General features: G+C 42.4%; 1 protein-coding gene across 2 annotated transcripts; it reads right to left on the bottom strand.

Moving 5' to 3' along the window:
- Positions 1-12,080: 12,080 nt before the first annotated feature.
- Positions 12,081-19,035, bottom strand: FAM177B (family with sequence similarity 177 member B). Of its 2 annotated transcripts, none has more exons than XM_019639589.1 (4): positions 16,182-18,197; positions 15,829-15,895; positions 13,426-13,523; positions 12,081-12,904 (listed from the first exon to the last, which is right to left on the bottom strand). In XM_019639589.1, the coding sequence occupies exons 1-4, from the start codon at positions 16,350-16,352 to the stop codon at positions 12,797-12,799; spliced, it is 444 nt and encodes a 147-aa protein (XP_019495134.1). In that variant the 5' UTR covers positions 16,353-18,197; the 3' UTR covers positions 12,081-12,796. The 2 variants fall into 2 exon arrangements, with proteins under 2 accessions (XP_019495134.1, XP_019495133.1); XM_019639588.1 differs by lacking the exon at positions 12,081-12,904 and adding an exon at positions 18,262-19,035 and having other exon boundaries at positions 13,224-13,523; positions 16,182-16,530.
- Between the last annotated feature and the right edge of the window lie 1,636 nt (positions 19,036-20,671).

The following is a 20,671-nucleotide window of genomic DNA, read 5'->3' as shown; positions in this document are numbered from 1 at the left end:
GGTTATTCCCACCATAGATTAGTTTTACCTGTTCCAGATCTTTATCATCATGGAATCGTATAGTACGTACTCTTTTAATGCTTCTTTCACTCATTATATTTTTGAGATTTATTTTTGTTGTGTGTATCGGTACTTTATTCCTTTTACTGCTGGGTTATATTCCGTTTTAGGAATATACTGGTTTGTTTTTCCATTTTTCTATTGTTATAACATCATGCATTCTTAAGTAATCACTAGTATCAGACTGTATTTGTGAGAGACTCCGCTACCCTATGCTGGGATCTGTCTTGTAAATATACCACACACGGTTACCTTCCACGAGGATTTTAAGTCTTAGAATTGAAGGGGAGTGAAATTTGGAACACAAACTCTGGAGACAATTAAAAGGATGGAGGAGATAGAATACTTCCAATAGTCCTTTGAGTTGGTTTGTTTTTTAAAAATACTTCTTCCCCTGTGAATCCTATTCTAATGATTCTATCATGGCTGCAACCACATTTTACTATAATTAACTTTTTAGGTATTTGTCTCTCCAATAAACTGGAAGCTCTGATGGCAAGACTGTCCCTTTGGTGTCCCCAGCACACAGCATGAACCTGACACATTGTACGTGTTTACTAAATGTTTCATGAATGAATGGGTGAGTAGTTGAAAAAAAGCCTTCGCTGAATGACTTCCTTATCCAACTTTCAGCCTCAATAATTTTCTACATAGTTTAGGTAATATTTTCTTACATTGGCTATAGAATAGCTGTGAAGTATTTCAAATGTTTCAAATGCTTTTATTTCTAATTAGACTAAAAACTGAAGGCCTATGGCAGGGCCTTCAACAGAGATGTGGGATAGAATACTGGAAAAGAGTGGATATCACCTAAATGCTGGTGGCATCAAAGTTTCTGTTTGGACTGATAGCGCTATAGGTCATGGAAGTCATAGACTCCCACCTTCTGGTTCTTCAAAAAGACCAGGCGCATCCAGTGGGCAGGGGGCATCTTTTGTATTTTTGTGTCTCCAGGACTCAGTACATTGCCTGGCAGTAGGTGTTACTCAATAAATATTCATAGAAGGAAAGAAAGAAGGAAGGGAGGGAGGTGGATGGGAGGAAGCTGGGAACTGCAGCTTAGTGTTGTAAAATGATTTGGCCAAAACTTACACCAGAACCCAGTTCTCCTCTCCCAGGCCAGCTCTGTTTCCACTAGATTGCTCGCATTTTCACGTTACTAATGTTGTCCGAAAAGTCATCCATTTTCCTGTTACTGATGGCAATTTAATTATGAAAGCAGTTGCTTTGCTTCATTGCAGCTGTTGCTTCCACGTACCTGAAATGCCAGGGCTCCAGCTGTCTTGATTGAGAGGCCTAGTTTGCAAGAAAACAAGACAAACTACTGTGCTGCCTTAATTCTAGTGGGAATTTAATTTAATTAGCATCTGATTTACACAATGCACTTCTGACAGCTGTGTTTGTGGAGTATCTTGGAAGCAAGAAATTACCATCCATTGAAACCAGCATCAAAGCTTATTTATCTTCCTGCCGCATCTCTCCAGCCTACAGCTTTGGGGACTTCTCTGTGTGTTTATTGCACACTTCATAGAGGTTACAGTAAATAATACTTCAGTAAGTGCACAAGGATTCGAGGGGTGTTTAGTGCAGGCTTGTTCCAGAGCCTTAATAGGATGAATCTGAAAATGAGGCTTTGGAGGTTTGATCAAAGGGCAGATGTTTTTTAAATGGGTTTTAAGGAGCAGTAAGGATCTCAAATGAGAGGGTCTTACGACATGAGCCAAAGGAACAATCACAGCCGTGGCATTTGGGGCCCGCATGCTGCTAGTCACTGCTCAGAAAAGATGTGAGGTATCTGTGATGGACTGCTCCCTTGGGTCCTCTCCTTAAGCACCTAAGCTGTACTGGGGGAACCAAGAGATTGGCTGTAGGATCTTATCCATGTCTATATTCCCCAGGGCCTGGAACAGAATAAACAGTTGAATGAGCGAACAATTGAATGGGATCAGGTATGATTGAAATGGGAGGCTGAGCTTTCAAGCCTAGTCCAGTCGCTCACTATTACTCCTGTTCAATCAATCCATTATCTGAATGATGACTAGCATGAGTTTAAAAATCACTGTAATACTGACAGAGGGCATATGAAATAAGGGAGGGTCTAACCAAGTACACAGAAGGGAGATGCATATCTGAATAAGAGTGCTAGGGAAGTTTCAAAGAAGAGGTGTATTGAGAGCTGGGTCTTGAATGGTATAAATGTTTGATTGGAGATAAATGTTCTAATAACAAGAGATAAAAGGTAGGAATACCAAAGAGAGAAAATTACATGAACAGAGATTTAAAAAACATGAAATAAGATGATTTTAAGGAGCAGGCAGCTTGCTCGTAGAGATAAGAAAGGTAGAATAAGTTAGGGCTAACCCATGAATGACCTTGAAGAATTTCAAATTTAATTCGGTAACAATGTGGAACCTTTGAAGATTTTTGAGAAGGGGAATTACCAGATTAGATGTATGGTTTGAAAGAAAAACCTCTGGCATCAAGGTCAAGAATAGACAAGCAGAGAGAGGAGCCTTTTCACGCCCTTGCTAGTTAGAGAGATTTTCAGTGTTTCCACCAGCAAAACAGTAATCAAGAAACGGGCCCACCAGGAAAGCTTGGAAGCAGGGTTACTGACACAGAAACGAGTTGTAGAAATAATGTAAAGGATGAATTGTCAGGATTTAGCAATGGGTAGATTGTTTGCCCCTAAAGTGCTGAAGTTTCCAGCTTGGCTGACAGCAATAATGGCGATGCCACTGAAAAGAGAGAAAAGTCTCAAGAAGCTAGTAAAAATGAAAAACGTTTCCTACTTTAGGTCCTTCTCATACCTGACACGTGCCCATTATCTTGGTACCATTCCAGCTTGATAGAATAAGAATATTAGAATTATGGGCCGGCTGAGTGGCGCGATGGTTAAGAACTGGCTTGGGACGCCAGAGGGCCCTGGTTCGGATCCCACATATGAGGGCCAGTGACACTGCCCTCCACAGCTAAGATGCTGAACAACAGCTCAACCTGGAGCTGGGTTGCCGTGAGTCTCCGGAGACGGCGTAGGCTGCAGCCCCTGTGGCAGTGGGTTGCCATGGGCTACCGTATGTAGCCAGCAGCCAGCGTGAGCGGCCAGCAGCCGCAGTGAGCGGCCGTCCAGAAGCCGGCGACTGATCTGCCTCGCCCGGGAAGAACACAATGATGGTGCCAACTTGGGCCAGTGAAGCAACATCCTCCACAACTAGACTGAAGACCAAAACGACAGCAACTTGTCTGTTCCCCTTCCCCCAATTCCCCAGCACTGTTCCCATCCCCCCAATTCCCCAATAAAAATCTTAAAAAAAAAAGAATATTAGAATTAAAAGACACGTTACAGGTTATCTGGTTTAGTGTTTCTCAAAGAAAGTTCCTCAGACTGCTACTTATTGAAATGCTCCATGCACAAATGATTTTTATAAGCAAATAGGTTGGGAAATATTGTATATATTATATCTGCCTTTTGGAGCTTAACGATGCACATTAGCATATTAAACACCTTGAAAAGTCCTGCAGCAAAGAAACTTTCTTCATTTTACTTAACCAAACTCCTCCAAAAAATTAAATTTCTCAGACCTTTTTTAAATAGAAAAGTTAATAGTATTTGGAAGAACATACTTTGTGAAGAGCTAATTTAGTCCAAACTCCTCATTTCATAGATTAAAAAACCAAGCCCAGAGATACTAAATGACTTTTCCGAAGTCATCACTTTCCAGTGGCAGAGTCAGGACTAGAATCTAATTTTCACAACCCCTTACCTGGTGTTCTTCCTTCTCCAGGTTTCTAATTAATATGAAGGTGATTTGTGTATCTTTCCTAAAATAGGAGCAGCCAGAGGGTTTAAGACTCCATTTGTCCCACACAGTAAGTCCTCACTTAACATCATCCTTGATTGGTTCTCAGAAACTGCAATGTTTTAAGCAAAATGATATATAAGGAAACCAATGTTACCCTGGGCTCATTGATAGAAACAGGAGTTAAGTTCCTATGGCCTATTTCTGGTCATAAAAACATCACGAAACTTCTAAATAAAACCCAAAACACTTCTAGTATTAAACATCAAAATAAATGTGACTATACATACATGGAAGAAAGATGAATCAAACCAAGTAAGATCATTCTTTTCCAGCCTGCTGACTCCAGTTCAAGGTCTCTGGTGGCCGGAGCCTCTCTCAGCAGCTCAGGGCACCAGGTGGGACCCACCCTGGACAGGGCGCCCTTCCATCGGAGGGCCGGCTGCTCACACCCACACCCACTCAGACTGGGACAATGTGGACAAACCAATTCAGCTCACATACCTTCCTTTTCTACCTTTCTAGGGAAAGACAAACAAGTGGCTTAGTGCTTGGGGCCCAGTTGAGAGGAAACCTCTGTTTCACTCTGCCTCAGAAGAGAGTTCCCAATCCATCCCTTTGTGAACTGATTCCTTTCCAAATCAAGAATATCCCTCCTCTGTCTCCTTGGCCTCGGCGCTCTGGGGCAAATATCTCTCATTGTTCGGAGTCTGGCCCAGTAGCCAAGGACCTGTGCTTTGATTGGACTCTCACTGAAGACACTGGGAGTGATGTAGGATATTTCTTGTGTGGGGATCCTAGTGTCATGAAGCCGAAGAATGGACACACGGACCAGAGAGGTCAAGTTTGTAGCAGAGGATAGTTTTATTAGAGCAGAAAGTTACAGTTCTCGAAATGAAAGGGGGTCCTGACTGAGATGCCCGCTGTTAGGTGGGGAACTACTCCTTTTATGTCTCTGTTCTGATAGGATTATAGTATCTCAAGACTGGGGCTTTGAAGGTATCATTGTCTTCTGCTCATTCTATCAGGGAGTTCCTGACTTCCTTATGTTAATCAACCTGTCTTAATCCCCCCTCAGGAGGTGAAATCCTAACTTCTGGCTTCTTTGTTATAGGCTTAGAAAAAAAAAACATCTCCTCCTTCCCCTCCCAAGTTTGTCATTCTGGCAGGGTCTTGTGACTTAAACCTATCAGTCAGCTATTAAGATTATTTCTCCTGGCTCTGTTATGGTTTCCGCCCTGATTCCCTATGTGGCTATTTCCCTGACTACCTATAATTTTTCTACCTCAGGAGCACACTCCCACGCCAGTTCCCTCCGCTTAGCTGCCCTTGGTACAGAATTGTATCTCAAGAATATTCCACTCCCCTGAAGGCAGCCCCCCTGGGCTCATATATCCATCCTCCACATGACGACATGTCTCAGTAGATAGCAGCTAAACTGAACCATCCACAGCTGCATATATTGGGTTGTTGGAAAAGTCATGAAGCATGCTTGCGACAGACGGCACTAGTTCATTTTTGGAAGTACTAGAGTCATTTGCATCTATGTTATTGCTATGTCATTTGACAGCTGACAGTTCTAGCTTCATTCTAAAAAAAATATTGACCATTTGGTTGAGTTTTGGAGATTTTACAAGTTGAAGATGGAAGACCAAACTGCATTTTTGCCATATTTTACTGTTTTACTTCCATAAAGGGAAGAACGCATGTCAAGCTTGTGAAAAGTTGCATAAAGTTTACGGTGACAATGCTCTAAAAGAACATCAGTGCCAATGATGGTTTACAAAATTCTGTGCTGGTGATTTTGATCTCAACGACGTTCCTCGGTTAGGGAAGGCCACCGAGGTTGATGACAACAAAATAAAGGCATTGATGGAGTCAAACCCACATTACACGACACGAGAGATTGCAGGAACATTGAACATCTATCATTCAAGCGTTCATGACCACCTGAAGAAGCTGGGATATGTAAGCAAAGCTCGATATTGGGGTTCCACATGAACTCAAAGAAGTTCACTTGACAGCGTGTATAAACATCTGCAATATGCTCATTAAATGTGAGGAAAACTATCCTTTTTTGAAACAACTGATAACTGGTGATGAGAAATGGATTGTTTACAACAGTGTGGTGCATACACAGTCTTGATCCCAATGTGATGATTCGCCTCAAATGACACTGAAAGCAGACATTCATCAGAGGAAGGTTATGTTCACAGTGTGGTGGGATTTTTCAAGCTCCTACCAAGAAACCAAGCAATCAATTCAAATGTGTACTGTTGGCAATTGGACAGTTTGAACGAACCCATCATCCAGAAACGTCCAGAGCTTGTTAATTGTAAAGGAGTTGTGTTCCATTGTGACAACGCGAGACCACACACAAGTTCAATCACCCGTTCAAAATTACTGGAGCCTGCATGGGATGTGTTGCCACACCCACCATACTCGCCTGACCTTGTGCTGTCAGACTTCCACTTGTCTTGCTCTCTTCAAAACTCCTTGCGTGGTATACCATTCAATTCAAATGAGGCTGTAAATCAGCACCTTGTTCAGTTTTTCGCAAATAAAGACAGGTTCTTCTATGAACGAGGAATTATGAAGCTCACTGAAAGATGGCAAAAGGTTATCGAATAAAACAGGCGATATATCATTGATTGATCTTTGTTCTTTATGTAAATAAATGAGCTTTGAAAAACATAGACCAAATACATCATGACTTTTCCAACAACCCAATAAATGTGTGCTGTGGACCGGGAGGAGATTGAATACAACATATTCCATTGTCCATAGAATCATAACTCTAGTAGGAATAACGCAGAGAAGAGCACAGTGGCATTCTTTAGTATACACTCTCACTGTACAGTTTTCTGCTTCTAGGAATATCCCACAGGAGTGGAGGGGGCCAAACGGAATAAGGTAACACTGATGGTGGCACTTGAACAGAACTTTGAGCAGTGCTTTCACATACAGGATCTCAGTGAATTCTCACGCTTCTGAGGGAGGCCAGTTTTTTAGTATCCCCATTTGGTGGACAAGCCTGACGCTTGGCCAGCCTGTCTAGGGCCACCCAGCAAATGACTGGAGAAACTGGAATTAAAATCTAGGTTTCCTGGCTCTTGAATACTGACTATACTAGCCCTTTAAATGCCAAAATATGTGCCTTCTCAGATTCCAAGCATTCACTTTCAGCCTCCGTTGGAAACTGCTGGGCCTGTCTTTCATCTACTCATCGTCTCACAGCCCGCTGAGTGAAGGACTTTGAATTCTCAGCTACGCAGTTCTAGCTGACCACAATCTGTGAGAAGAGTGAACAGAATCATAGGTACTTCTTCATAAATATTAGGATGTTGGAGTAAATTTGGTAAGCCATGCGGAGCCAAAAGGGAAGTGTTTTTGCATAAGAATGTAAGAGATTATATGAAAGAAACATGAAGCAGAGAAGAGAGCTGTCCTGCACACTGAATAATGGAAATACTGGCCCACTGGCCAGCATAACAGCTAGCTAAATATGGTAGTAATAACTTCCTAAATGCATGTTGGATATTAGCTAAAAGCTATATCAGTCAGGATTCTCCAGAGAAACAGAATCAAGAAGATTTATTTCAAGGGATTGGCTTATGCCACTGTGGGGGTTGGGGACTCCAAAGCCTGTAGGGCAGGCCGGCAGGCTGGAAACTCAGGCAGGATTTGATTCCCTAGTCTTGAGGTGGAACTTCTTCCTTTCTTAGAAACCTCAGTTTTTTCTCTAAGGCTTTTCAACTGGTTGGAAGAGGTCGACCCACATTATCAAGAGTAATCTCCTTTGCTTAAAGTCAACTGATGGTAGTTAACCACATCCACAAAATCCCTTCACAGCAACACCTAGATGAATGTTTGATTAAATAACTGGGTACTAGGTCGTAACTAAATTGACACATAAAACTAACCATCACATTAGCCAAGGAGGAAAAATTGATATTTCAATCAAGTGCCTAAAATTAGCATTAATAAAGCATATAAAGATTCGAGAGCTACTTTTCTTATAATTTGATGATGAGTAAGTAGTTTCTCCCACCATCAACATATTCTTGGGTGCCATCTTGCTCTTGGGGTCCCTCTTGTTCTGTCAGTGAAACTAATTTTTTCCCAAGACAACTGACGACATCATGAAATATTTATCTTGGGACACATGTTCTACAGAAATTCACTCAATTCTGAATAGAAATTTGTTTCTATCCCTGATTTAAACAACTGGTCAACCTGAAGGTAGCCATGAAGATGACAAAGTAAATGTGCCAGGGAAGTAATGACCAGTTCTTTTGGAGTGGTTTGTTGGGGGCCCTTCATTTTCTTTTTCTCAGTATAAATATTGCCCACTTAAATTAAATTCAGATAAAACCAGGTCACTCTCACCTTGTCCCTAACATAAATGAGACCATACAAAGAAGATTTTCCCTAAAGAAATGCCACCATTTTCTCCCTCTTTTGCCAGGAAATCTGACTACTGTGTTTGCTAGCTCTTGGCAAGCCTGCCTAAGGTAACTGAGAATAAAAACTGGTTAAAGGTGTGGTTAGTTTTATTTTGCTGTAGGTATAATTATATCTTATGGTTGGAGGTGGTGCAATTTGGCAGAGGATAGAAAGTTTTACAGAAATAATTGAAGGGCATCATCACCAACAAGGCTACAAAGATGAAAAGACCCAAACAATTCTTGGCAGGTTGCTCATTCAGGGAAAGACATTCAAATGATTTATAAATGTAGATCAAGAATGGGTGCCTGTGTGCATTTGCCAAAGAGCTTCTCTGATCACTTCAGACTTCCTCAATTTCCACTCTAAAGATTAAGGTTTAGGTGACTTCATCATTAGAAAGAAAAATAATAAAATTAACTTTAATTTACCAGTTGACACGGTACACACAATGAAGTGTGATGATAACTTAAAAACATCAATAATCAGAAAATCATATAAATTTAGTTTTTTGATTCAAAAGACTTTTTGCTACATCATTTAATTGGGGATATTTTGGGCTTGGCAAGAATGCAGGGCTTAAACATTGTTAGAAGAGGAAGTTAGTTACCCCTTTCCCAACATATCACTGGATTTTTGAGACTTCCACACATTGTTTAGCATCCATAAATTTACAAAAGGCAAAAAGAGATGCCACCTGAAATGAAAAGGATGAAGACTGCAACTCCTTCTCCAAGTTCAAAGATATAAAAAGGAAGTAGGATGGGCTGGGATGATACTGACCAAGGCTAGGTGATATGAAAAGGACAATAGGGCCCAAGAGAAAAACCCACTGAAAAAGAAAGGGAGTCTGGTGACAAGAACTATACCATCATATAGACTGTTGATAGGGAGTGTTGGTTCTTGTTATACAGTGTGACTAATGGTAGAACGCCTTCCTACGGAATCAATTTGATATTGTGATCGTGCTTTGGGGAAAATGGCTATGGATATGTGAATAAGAGTTTTATCACTAAAGAATTGTGTTTTTGTTTGTTTGTGTGTGTGTTTTTTAAGGGATGCTCATGACTAGTATTACAGAGAAGTGTTTCCCTGGTACCTCAAAGACCCATCTGGGTGAATAAGCAAATGGAAAATAGGGGAATTGGCAGTGGTGCCAAACAAAACGGACACACTAAATTTATAGGAGATGGTTGCCTGTTCGGGCTTCAACAAAACACAATAGGCAGGAGGCACAGTTGATACAGCCCACTTGAGTTCAGTCTTGCCTTGAGGAGTAAGACAAAATTCTGGCTCTCTGAGAGCATTATAATTCTGGAATGAGTACTTGAGTCCTTATGAATATTTAGGAATAAAAAATATGTTAGGTATCCATTGCTATGTAAAAAATTACCCCACTATTTAGCAGCTGAAAACAACAAACATTTATTATGTCACAGTTTGAGTCAGGAATCCAGCAGAGGCTTGCTTACCTGGGAGGTTCCGGCTAGAGGCTCTCATGAGGTTGTAGGCAGCTGTTGTTGGCTGAAGCTGCAGTGATCTGCAGGCTGGAAGAAGGTCATCTTCTACAAACACTCTGTCAATGTCCAAGATGGCTTGCGCAGAGGCGCCAATGAAGCCTGAACTCTGAAGCCTTTGATTGGCGGGAGCAGGGCTTCCAGGAATGCGAGGCAACTGGGAACCCTGGTACCTGGAGGGGCCCAGGTCCCCATCAGCAGCAAGACCAACTAGGGAATTACTGTCGCCAGGTGTGCTGCTCCAGGACCAGATCGCATTTCGAGTGGACCCCTCCAAAGAGGTGGATAGCCAGGTGGTTAGACCCCGCCATGGCATCGGAGGCCTGGAGGGCCCCAGCTACCCAAGGCCTGCGGACAGGGGTACTGCCCATGCGCGTGCGGCTCTGTTCGGAGTTGTCCGGGATCTGAAACAGTTCAAGGGGGCCTGAGCGGCCTCATCACCGGCGTGGGTTTCTTGAGGGACCCACTGTCTCTGAATAACCCCAAGAGGTAACCTAACCAATGGCGCCTATTGCTCCTGGAGGCATTTCTGGCGGGGGGAACTCGAAAGTCTTTCCAGGGCGGAGCGAGACGAGGCTGACCCGGGTTCTTCCAATAAGAGACAACTGGGAGCCCGGATGTGAAAGACGCCGCTGCTCCGGAGGGTCTGGGGCAGCAGAGCAAACTGCGCATGCGGGTCCCGCCAGCTCGGTGGTACCGGAGGGAATCCCGGACGGGCCGCAACCAGGTGCCGGGCCAGGAGGGGCAGGGTCCCTTATCACGGGCATTTGGGGAGAAACCGGGCATCTGCCAATGTTCAAGCCCGCCCTAGACTAAGGCTCCTGTTCCCCCCCCCCCCCCTGAAACCAGAAATCAAGGGAATTCTGAAGTCTTGCTTGGAGGGACCTAGGAGTCCTGGAATGAGACACCTGGGAGTGCTGGTTCCTATGTAAGTCTGGGTCCCCATCATAAGCACTTCTCTGGATAAGTGAATTCCAAATTGGGAGTGATTCTCACCACCTTGCAGCCACAGTATCAGATCATGTTGTGCGTGGGTGGAGGGAGGGTCCCCTCCACTCAGAAGAATATCCAGGTGGTCAGGCTGGTCCATGGCATCAGCGGCCTGGTGGGCCCTGGTTGCCCAAGGCCTGCTGAAGGGGTGGATACTGGGCATTCGGGTACCAAAGGCTTCAGGGTCGCCAGGGTTCTGTAGCAGTTCAGGGGTCCTGAATGGCAGGATCACTGGCCAGCTCTTGGGGTACCCAAGGCAGAGCTCAAGGTTACTCCTGAAGGCAGAGCTCAAGGTTACGCCACTGTCTTGCCAGGGCAGGGCTAGAGGCTGGCTGGAGAATCCTCCAGTAAGAGACAGCTGGAAACATGACTGCTGGAGAAGCCTGGACCTCTCTCCATTGGGAAGTGTAGCCCAAGCTTCTTTACAATGCGGAGCTTTCTAAGAGGATAAGCCCCGACATGCAAATGCTTATCAAACCTCCACGTGCATCACATTTGCTAATATTTCATTGGCCAAAGCAAGTCACCTGGCCAAGCACAGAGTTAATGTAGGTGGAACTATACCAGGGCATGAATTCCAGAAGGTACGGTATGTTGGGGACCTTCATTATTACAATTTGTAACAGCCGTTAATTATTAACAACGAATATTCAGTTTTAAAAGTGTTCTCACATTCATTATCTCATTTGGACAATAACCCTTGAGGAAAAAGTAAATGTCACCCCTATTCTACAAAGAAAAAGATTGGGGCTCAGAAATCTATATACCTAAAACCCAACAACTAGTAAATGATAGAATTGAGACTTGAACTTAGGTCTTATTACTCCAAGTGCTGCGTTTTTCTTTCTTTTTTTCTAAAGGTTTTATTGGGGAATTGGGGAAAGGGAACAGACAAGTTGCTGTCCTTTTGTTCTTCAGTCAGTTGTGGAGAACGTCGCTTCACTGGCCCATGTTGGTATTATCATTGCACTCTTCCCAGGTGAGGCAGTTGCTCACCGGCCATTGGACGGCCGCTCACAGTGGCCTACACCATTGCCAGCAACTCACGGGAGCCCAGCTCCAGGTTAAGCTGTTGTTCACCATCTTAGCTGTAGAGGGCGCAGCATCACTGGCCCTCATGTGGAATCTGAAAACTGGGGTCCTGCTGCTTAGAGCTGGCGTCCCAAGCCAACTCTTAACCAATGCACCACTCAGCCGGCCCAAGTTCTGTGTTTTTCTATGATATCACAGCTATCTTCTTTGGTCAGCACAACCTGTGTTTGTTTAATCTTTCCAAGTTTTGAAAATTTGTTGACAAATAAACAAGAAATGATTATTTAAAAAAAATACTTTTTCCAGAGCTTAGATTGTTTATTTTTAATTATTTGGTGGGAAATGCACTCAATTCTCAAAGACTGATATATCGTAACAGTTATTAGCAATGTTTACTTATTGTAAAGCAAGCCCTAACTAAGCTAGGATGGCTATTGGGAAGAATACACCTTATGTCAAATCCTAAAAGGGGATTTATTTAGACTTCATGATGCCCAAAGTTTCTGCTGAGGAACAGAGCTTCTTTTCTACACCCCAGCCCCATGACAAAGAGTTTCAGCCCCAAACTCCCATCCCAGGCCCAATTCCTTAAGGCATTTATGCTACCATGCAAATGTCAACACTAACGGACCACAAGTAATAGAACTTGTATCTATTACAAGTGGAGTTGGGTTGGGGGCCTTATAAATAAAAGTTTATATTGAGAAAGAATCCACAATGATTCTTATTACTGATTGAAATTTCTGGATGCTGGAGAATGAATCACAAGGGGATGAAGATCAGAGCTGACTCAGAAATGCTACCGGTGATGCTGTTGCCATCGCAATCAATGGTTGAAGAACAGAGATCCAGGGGGAACTACAACCCTGATTCCCAAGAGGAGCTGAAATCTGCCACCAGGCCCTCCCTGGATGAGGCGCTCCACTGAGAAACGCCCTCTGCGTTGTCCTGTCATCTGGTTCCATACTCTGGGCCCCCAGCTTCCAGATGACACTTTTCATTAGGACCCCTGGATGGCTGGGCCTTTGATCCATTCCCTTTGCGTTCCTTGTCACTTTCCTGGTATGGAGAGAAATAAGGACAACTAACTATAAGCCAAATACATCGGAACCCCCGCTCTTGTAAAGACATCCTTGTAAGAAGCTTCTCCTGTAAGCAATCTCAGGTTTTATGCTCATCTGCTTTTTATGACCCATCTCATGATATTCTAACTGCACAGAAGTGAGGCAAATACAAAAAAAAAAGTGTCATGGGAGTAAGTGGCAATAGAAAAATAAGTCAGTCTGACCATGGGAGCTCAGTGAAATTGTAGTACAGTAAGTCCTCATTTAAGATCATTGATAGCTCTGTGACTTTAAGCAAAATGATGTGGAAGGAAACCAATTTTACCATAGGCTAACTGATACAAACAAGAGTTAAGTCACTACTGCCTCTCATCAATGTTATAACGAAATGTTACTCCAGGACCTGCTGTACATGAGTACCATGTGGAAAAAAAAACTCTTCCATGTGACCCAAAGCAGGAGCCACCAACTTTCCCATCCCAGGGCTCTTGCTGTCCCCTTCAGGATGTCACATACCTGATTTTGTATTCTATAGTATTCTTTTAACACATACTGATATTTGGGTTGATCAAGACCTAAGAAGACAGCAAATCTTCCACCCAGGAATTCACATGCTAAAAGAAAGAACAAGCACTTGGGTAAAATGAATTCACCAGGAAAGCTGAGAGTCGTTTGAGATGCCAAGAGTTTCCACTTGCCTGCAATTGGTCTATTAACCATACTTAGCTTCAAGGCTGACAAAAGATTTCAATGGCTCTGGACCTTTTCAAAAAAAATTCTAGGACTCAAAGGGAATTGGTTCAATCTTCTATCTTCTCATGGGATTACATCTAAATTATCCTTTCCAGATGAATATATCAGCAGAGGGTTTCAAAGTACTTCAAAACAGGTATAGCATGGGTCTTGAGCAATCAGAATTGATGATGCTGGTCCCATGAGTATTAGCTGATCATCAGCTATGAGTATATGAGTATTTCAGGTTACACCAAAAATTTCAATCCAGCATTGCCAAGACCCAGGTCAGAAATTCTACCAGGTATCAAGCCCTCTCTTTCTTATTAGCAGTTTGTAGGCCAGCAGGCTCAGCGCTGTGATTGTTATGTTAGAGTCAGGGATAAAAGTTGAGCATAATGAGTGGTTTCCTGGAGGTGTCTCCTAGAAATGTTTTCCTTTCAAATTATAGGACTTCTGACCCCCTAAGACAGGACTTTCTGATCCCCTGACTCATTCCACTTCTTGGAATATTACTCAGATAGTGCATCTAAATGATGCTATTTTTTTAAATGCATTTTCTCCAAAATTACTCTAGCTCATGTGTCACCGTGCCTAGTACATGTGTACAAGAGAAGTTGCTAAAATATTAGAATAAATCTTAGGATGCTTTCCTGGTTGTGACCTACTAGGATTTTAAAAGGAAACAATGAATGGCCAGAGTCCTCTCCATAGTCTCTGTGGAGAGACCAGGGCACTGACTGCCAGCATATTTATGCCTCCGCTACAGTCTGGAAGCCCCAAGCAGAAGCACCTTAATGCCACAGATCTGTCCAGAACCCTGAAGGCAGCCCGATTTCTTATGTATCCTGTCCCCACCACCCTAAGTCAAAGCCCACATGTAAATCCCTGTGGTAGCCTTCTCCCTCACACTCACTTATTGCTGTATTGAGTTTTACTTCTTTCACCTGACCTAATTTCCTAAGGCTCCCTCCGTCCAAACCATTTTACCTCTTCAAACAATCTCGCCATGACTAAAGCATAGAGCTCTCTGGAAGACAGCATTTCTTCTGCCAATGTATTATAGTCAAGGTCAGTTTGGTCTTCACCTGGGTCTGCAAAGTAACTTCCAAATCACTAACCCTCCACCCTGATATAAAAGTACTTATTCCTTTAAGGCTCATAGCATCTGACTAAATCACCCCTATCATTGCTTTTACTGTAATTTAAAGACCCCCCCACACACACACGCACACACACACACACACCCCGCCCCGTCATGGTCATAGTCTCTAAGCTGGCCTAGGCTATACATGCTTTCATAGCACTGTTGACGAGTCTCCTCCAAATGCCAGCAGTCCTGAGTATTCCAGTCCGTTTACCCTATGCCCTCCCTACCATAGCAATTGTGACAACAAATTATAATTATAGGCATGTTTACCAGCCTACATTATCCATTGACTACCGAGTCCCTTGAAAGCAAAGACTGTCGTTTTTCTTTGTGTCCCAGAGTGCAGCAGAGCACCGAGTACATACTGGAGCGCAATAAATGTTTACTTAGTGAATGAATGCAGGTCAATTCCTACGAGCTGTATTTTAGTTTCTCAGATTTTTAAAGTTGTTTTCATTTTCCTCCCTGTCATGTGCACAAGCATAAGCAAGTTAGAAGGAAATGAGTGATTAGAAGTTGCCAATTGTGTTTTAAAGAAAATGAGTGAAAAGCAAGCAAAATAAGATTCAGTATTTCATCTGTTATAAATAGCCATGTAGGGCGAGCATCATGTCCCTGGGAGGAATCAATAAGGTTGTTGTTTATAATAGCGTGGTTATGACAAGGGAACTCGGAACTCTGTCACTGAACAATAGTTTTAAAACAGTTGAAAGTTTATTTAGGTGAAGAGTCAACTCAGAGACGACTATTGTTTTCAAATGTTTGAAACTCTGCCCTGCGGAAGTAGACTGGTTTTGTATGACCTTAAGAAGACAACTAGGATCAATGGAAAAAACTGTAAAAGAAGACAAAATATAAGATAGAATTTACTAACAAGAATTGGGAAAAGATGGGTCTGCCTAAAGATGTGAGGTTCTACGCCTTTTGCAGTGTTCCAGCTTAGATCTAGAAGTGACCAGGTCATCACTTCTTCAGAATGCTGTGGAGTGGATTAAACCATTGGACGTGCCAGAAAAAATAACCTTAGTGGTACTTACTAGAAAATGAGGTGCTTGCTATTCGTCTCGCCCAATACCGTAGGTAGGGCCCCCATGAAAGTTTCGACTGAAAAAGAGAGAGAGATATCAAGTTAGAGTCACTAATAACAGGTATGCTGACGACAGTCTTTCATTGACATTTCAAAATGCTTTAGAATATGTTCCATTTTATATCTCAGAGATGAAAAAACTAAGATTACCAAAATTACATATGTGTTGACTATACATGGACCTAGAACGCAAACCAAGGAGACCCAAGCGTTCCCTTAAAACTATTTTCTACAGATCTTGTCTGGCTTAATCTCTCATTCACTCAGCCCACATGTTCACTAATATTGACATTCTAAGCTTACAAGGTCAAGTGGTGAATTTGTTCTCTGTTCTTTGTCTTCCTCTTCCTCCTCCTCGGTGCTATATTCTTCCATGATGTCTCCATCAGCAAAATGGATAATTCTTTTGGGAGTAGCCTTTTTGGGAGGTCCACTCTTCTCTAGTTCTAATTGCTGGAAGCTGTCTTTTTCCATGAGGAAGCAAAACAACTAGTGCATTAAAAACAGGACACCTTAGAGCAAGTTGCACAGGGCAGCTTTAATATAGCTGAGACGCGTTACTTATTTTCAAGACGGTAAAGACGGAGAGTTCAGATGCAATCACAGCTGTGATCTCATCAATTCTTCAAATCCAAGACAGGCCTGTTCATTTCTGTACCAAAATGGAGAAGATTCATTTAGTAGTGAAAATGTGAGCTTTGGGTCTTTAAACGAAAATTTCAACAGGGTTCTCTTACCCCTTATTAATTAAAACCCACAACTTCTAGTGCTAAGTGGCCATCGCCCTGCAGAAATTCCTCAATAATTTCAGTAAGTACTGGGAGGCAATATACGTAGTGGTTAACAGTACAGGCTTTGCACAGATGGAAGACAATATTTGCCAAGTATATATCCAGTACAGAGCTTATTTTCAGAATATGCAAAGAATTATTGCAATTCAATAGGTAAAACACAATTAAAATACTTGTATGGGCAAAATATTTGAATAGCCACTTTACCAAAGAAGATTTACAGATGCCAAATAAACTTAGGAAAAGATGTTCAATGTACTAGTCATTAGAGAATGCAGATTGAAACCACAATGAGGTATCAAAACATCCTCACCAGAAGGCTAACATTAGAAAGATTAACAATACCGGTGTTGGTTAAGTGAAGCATTATATTAAGTGAAGCAATAGATATCACCCATATATTGCTACTGGGAATGAAAAATGGTACAACCACTCTGGGAAACAATTTGGCAGTTTCTTAAGAGTCAAACATATACTTACCATATAATCTTGTAATTCCATGCCTAGATATTTATTTACCCAAGAGAAATGAAAACATATCCATCTAAAGAGTTGTACGTGAATATTCACAACAGCTTTATTTGTAAGAGCCCCAAACTGGAAACAAACAAATGTCTATCAACTGGCAAATAAATAAAATGTGGTATAGCTATTCAATGGAATACTACTCAGCAATTAAAAGTAATGACTGATATTTGCAATGCTATGAAGAAATCTCAAAAGCATTATGCTAAGTAAAAAAAGCCAGACACTATTTTATAAAATACCATTTATGGGGTTTAAAAAAAGGCAAAATTATAGTAGCAGAAAAGAGTGTTTGCTAGAGGTGAGAGAGTGGGGGGAAGGGATTAATTCCAAAGGGACAAATGGGAACTTTTAGGAGTGATGCAAATGTTCTAATGGATACCATGATTGTAGTGGTGGTTACTCAACTGTGTACGTTTGTCAAAATGAGTTCTCAATTTAATGTTCATTTTATTGTCTTTAAATTAAATCTCAATAAAGCCGACAAGCTTGGAGCCAGACTGCCCAGGTTCAAAATCCCATTACTTATTATCCCTGTGTCTTGGTTTCCTCATCTATAAAATAAGAACGATATAGTTTGAATATGTGCGTGAATATGGTACCAACCTTATAAAATTGAGGAGTAGAGGAGTAAAGACACATAAAGGAGTTAGAACAATTCTTAGCAAATAGTGTTGAATAAAAGCTAGCTATTATTATGTACCTATCACTCAATCATATATATGGATCAAGCGCTATTCTAATGTGGTAAGTACAGTATTGTCTTAATATTTACTACAAGATTGTATCAGCAAATATGGCAGAATGAGTGGATGGGGAAAAATTGTGCTTCTTGTTCTAAACACAAAGAAATGCTGGACACAATTAAGCAAAACATTAAATCAAGCTGCACTAAGGGAGAGAGAGAGAGAGAGACAAAGGGGGTGGGGGGTGGGGAGAAAGGCACTGAAGACCAATGATATGCTAAGTATACTACTATTGCAAAAGTAAATATCGTCAGTGCCGTGATAAAGAAAACATTCTGTAACAATGAAAAGCAAATAAAACATATTAAAAAAGCAACTCACCTACAAAATCCCTCTGCTTTTTCTTTCATTGCTTTATTTGGTTATGTTTGGTTTTTAAAGTAGTATGAAATTTGGTGCCCGAAGTTGTTGGGTAGATGATAAATTACTGAAGAGCCAGGCTGAGGCCATACAGGGCCCTCGATCGATATGCCGACGTGGAAGGAAGTGTTCTCGTGCGTGTGGCTTAGAGGGTGGAACATGTTTGAGTTGGGGGAAGGTCAATTATATTTACACATTCGGCATTAAGTAAATCCAGTGGCCCTCGAATTTATCTTCAAGTTAGAATCATCTAGAGGTCTTTTTAAAAATGCCAAGGCCAGGCTACATCTCAGAGGACATACATCACAATCTCTAGGGGTGGGACATGGGCATTGTATTTGGGAAGCTGCCCAAGTGATGCCAATGTGCAGGCAAGTTTGGGGACCAGTGCCCTCAGGGGAGTAACTTCTAAATTGAAACAGAGACTTGTGGTTTAGTGATTCTTTTTTTTTCAAGAAGGGTTTTTGCTTTCTGCTTTCTGAGCTCTCCTTCCTGCCTTGCCCCAAGCTAAAAGGCTTAAATATTAAAAGATTCAGAACAAGGCCTACCAGTATCATTACAGTCCATCTATTCCTCTCAATACCATATCCCATCTCATACGTTTCTGGGGAAGTACCCCATCCCCAGACACCTGGCTCCCCCCTATTACCTTACAGACTAATGGGACCTGTTGGCTCTCTGAAATACCCGTTTCTTTTCTTCATGATAATAATGTTGTTCGTTAAATAAACATATACATCTTTTCATTCAGAGGGGCTCCAAGGGGGGGCGCGTGGGGAGAGGGAGAGGGGGAGGGGGAGAGAGAGGGAGAGAGACAGTGGGNGAGAAAGGGAGAGAGGGAGAGAGGGGGGAGAGAGAAAGAGAGGGAGAGAGAGAGAGCACGAGCGAGCGCGCGTGAGCACAAGAGGCTGACGGCTGCAGTGGATTTAGTGGATGCTTTCTGCCACCTACTGGACGTTTTAGGATGTGCTATGCAAAAGTCACCTGTCATATAGAGGGCGCTCAAAAACAGCGTGGAATCTACTTACTTTTATTCACAAAAATCTTGAGAGCATTGCCAACTTCACACCAAGTACCCTAACATGACTGTTCAGTAAGTGATCTTTCAAAGGGCCAGATGGTCCCCACAACATGCTTTTTACCTGTTTATGAGCACCTCTATTCCTTGTTTCTTAAAAATCGCAAATCTATTAATAGTTCATCAAGGATTGTTCCCAAGTATATAATGTTAACTCACAGACCTATAATCTCCCTGACCCTTCAATACCGGAGTGCTTTGGGGCTCAGTGATTGGATCTCTTCTGTTTTTATCTACTCCCTTGATGATCTCATTTGGCCTTATGGCTTTAAACACATCTATACACCTTTATACACAACATTTTTATCTCTAGGCCAGACTTTCCCCTTGAATCTCAGAATTATAGATCCTACTGTTTACTTGGTGTCTCTTTTTGGATGTCTAACGGACATGTCAATCCTAATTTGTCTAAATCTTTGCTCATACTTTCAATGCATCCTTTTCCTTCCTGTGCTCCCCATAACCCACACCCCTCCGTACCCCCGCCACACACACACACGCACGCACACACAATTTGGCAGTCTTCCCATTGCAATAAATGACAACTCTATTCTTACCAGTTACTCAGACCAAAAACAGGAGTCATTTTTGATTCTTTTCCTTTAATCACACATCACATTAAATCCATCAGGAAATTCTCTTGGGTATTTCTGGAATCCTGATACCACCCCTCCACTGTGGCCACCCTGGTCTAAGCCATCATCTCTGACCTAGAAGATTGCAGCGGCCTCCTAACTTTCCTCCTACAACCTGTGCTCAAAAATCAGCCCCGAGTTGTTAAATCCTAGATCAGATCATGTCATTCCTCTGCTTAAAACTCTCCAGTGGGTTCCCACCTCACCCAGAGTAAAAGCCGACGTCCTCCCAATGGCCCACAAGTCTGCAGATTCCACACTTGGCTGACCTCATCTAGTACTACTGTCCCCTCGTATGACTCCAACCACAGGCGATTCCTTCCTGCAGGGACCTTTGTGCTGGCTCCTCTCTGGACTAGTCTTTCTTCCCTTAGACTTTGTCCCTCCCTTCCTTCAGGTTCTCATCTCAAGTTTTTTCTGAGCTCCTCTTTGAAGGCAACTTCCCGTTCCCTTCACCACCACCTCCACCAGCATTCAACATCATACCCCGTTTTCTCCTCGGCACTTACCACTGAACACACGCTGTACTGCACTTATCTTGTTTCTCTCCCTCTGCCCTTCAGTTCCTTCCTCCACCCTCCAGCCAGAACGGGAGGCGTTTTTACCTGTGTTCCTTGCTGTATCTCCCGCCCTACATTACCTGACACAGAGCTAGAAC

Source organism: Hipposideros armiger, unplaced genomic scaffold (assembly GCF_001890085.2).
Source record: "Hipposideros armiger isolate ML-2016 unplaced genomic scaffold, ASM189008v1 scaffold_45, whole genome shotgun sequence".
Taxonomy (NCBI): Eukaryota; Metazoa; Chordata; class Mammalia; order Chiroptera; family Hipposideridae; genus Hipposideros; species Hipposideros armiger.
This window is presented reverse-complemented; position numbering and strand designations above follow the sequence as displayed.

Excerpts from the sequence above, each read along its gene's own strand:
- FAM177B (XM_019639588.1), bottom strand. The coding sequence starts at position 16,352 with ATGGAAAAAGACAGCTTCCAGCAATTAGAACTAGAGAAGAGTGGACCT. Across the intron at positions 15,896-16,181 it reads CAAATTCACCACTTGACCTT|TCGAAACTTTCATGGGGGCC; the intron begins GTAAGCTTAGAA and ends TCTCTTTTTCAG. Across the intron at positions 13,524-15,828 it reads AGCAAGCACCTCATTTTCTA|CATGTGAATTCCTGGGTGGA; the intron begins GTAAGTACCACT and ends TCTTTCTTTTAG.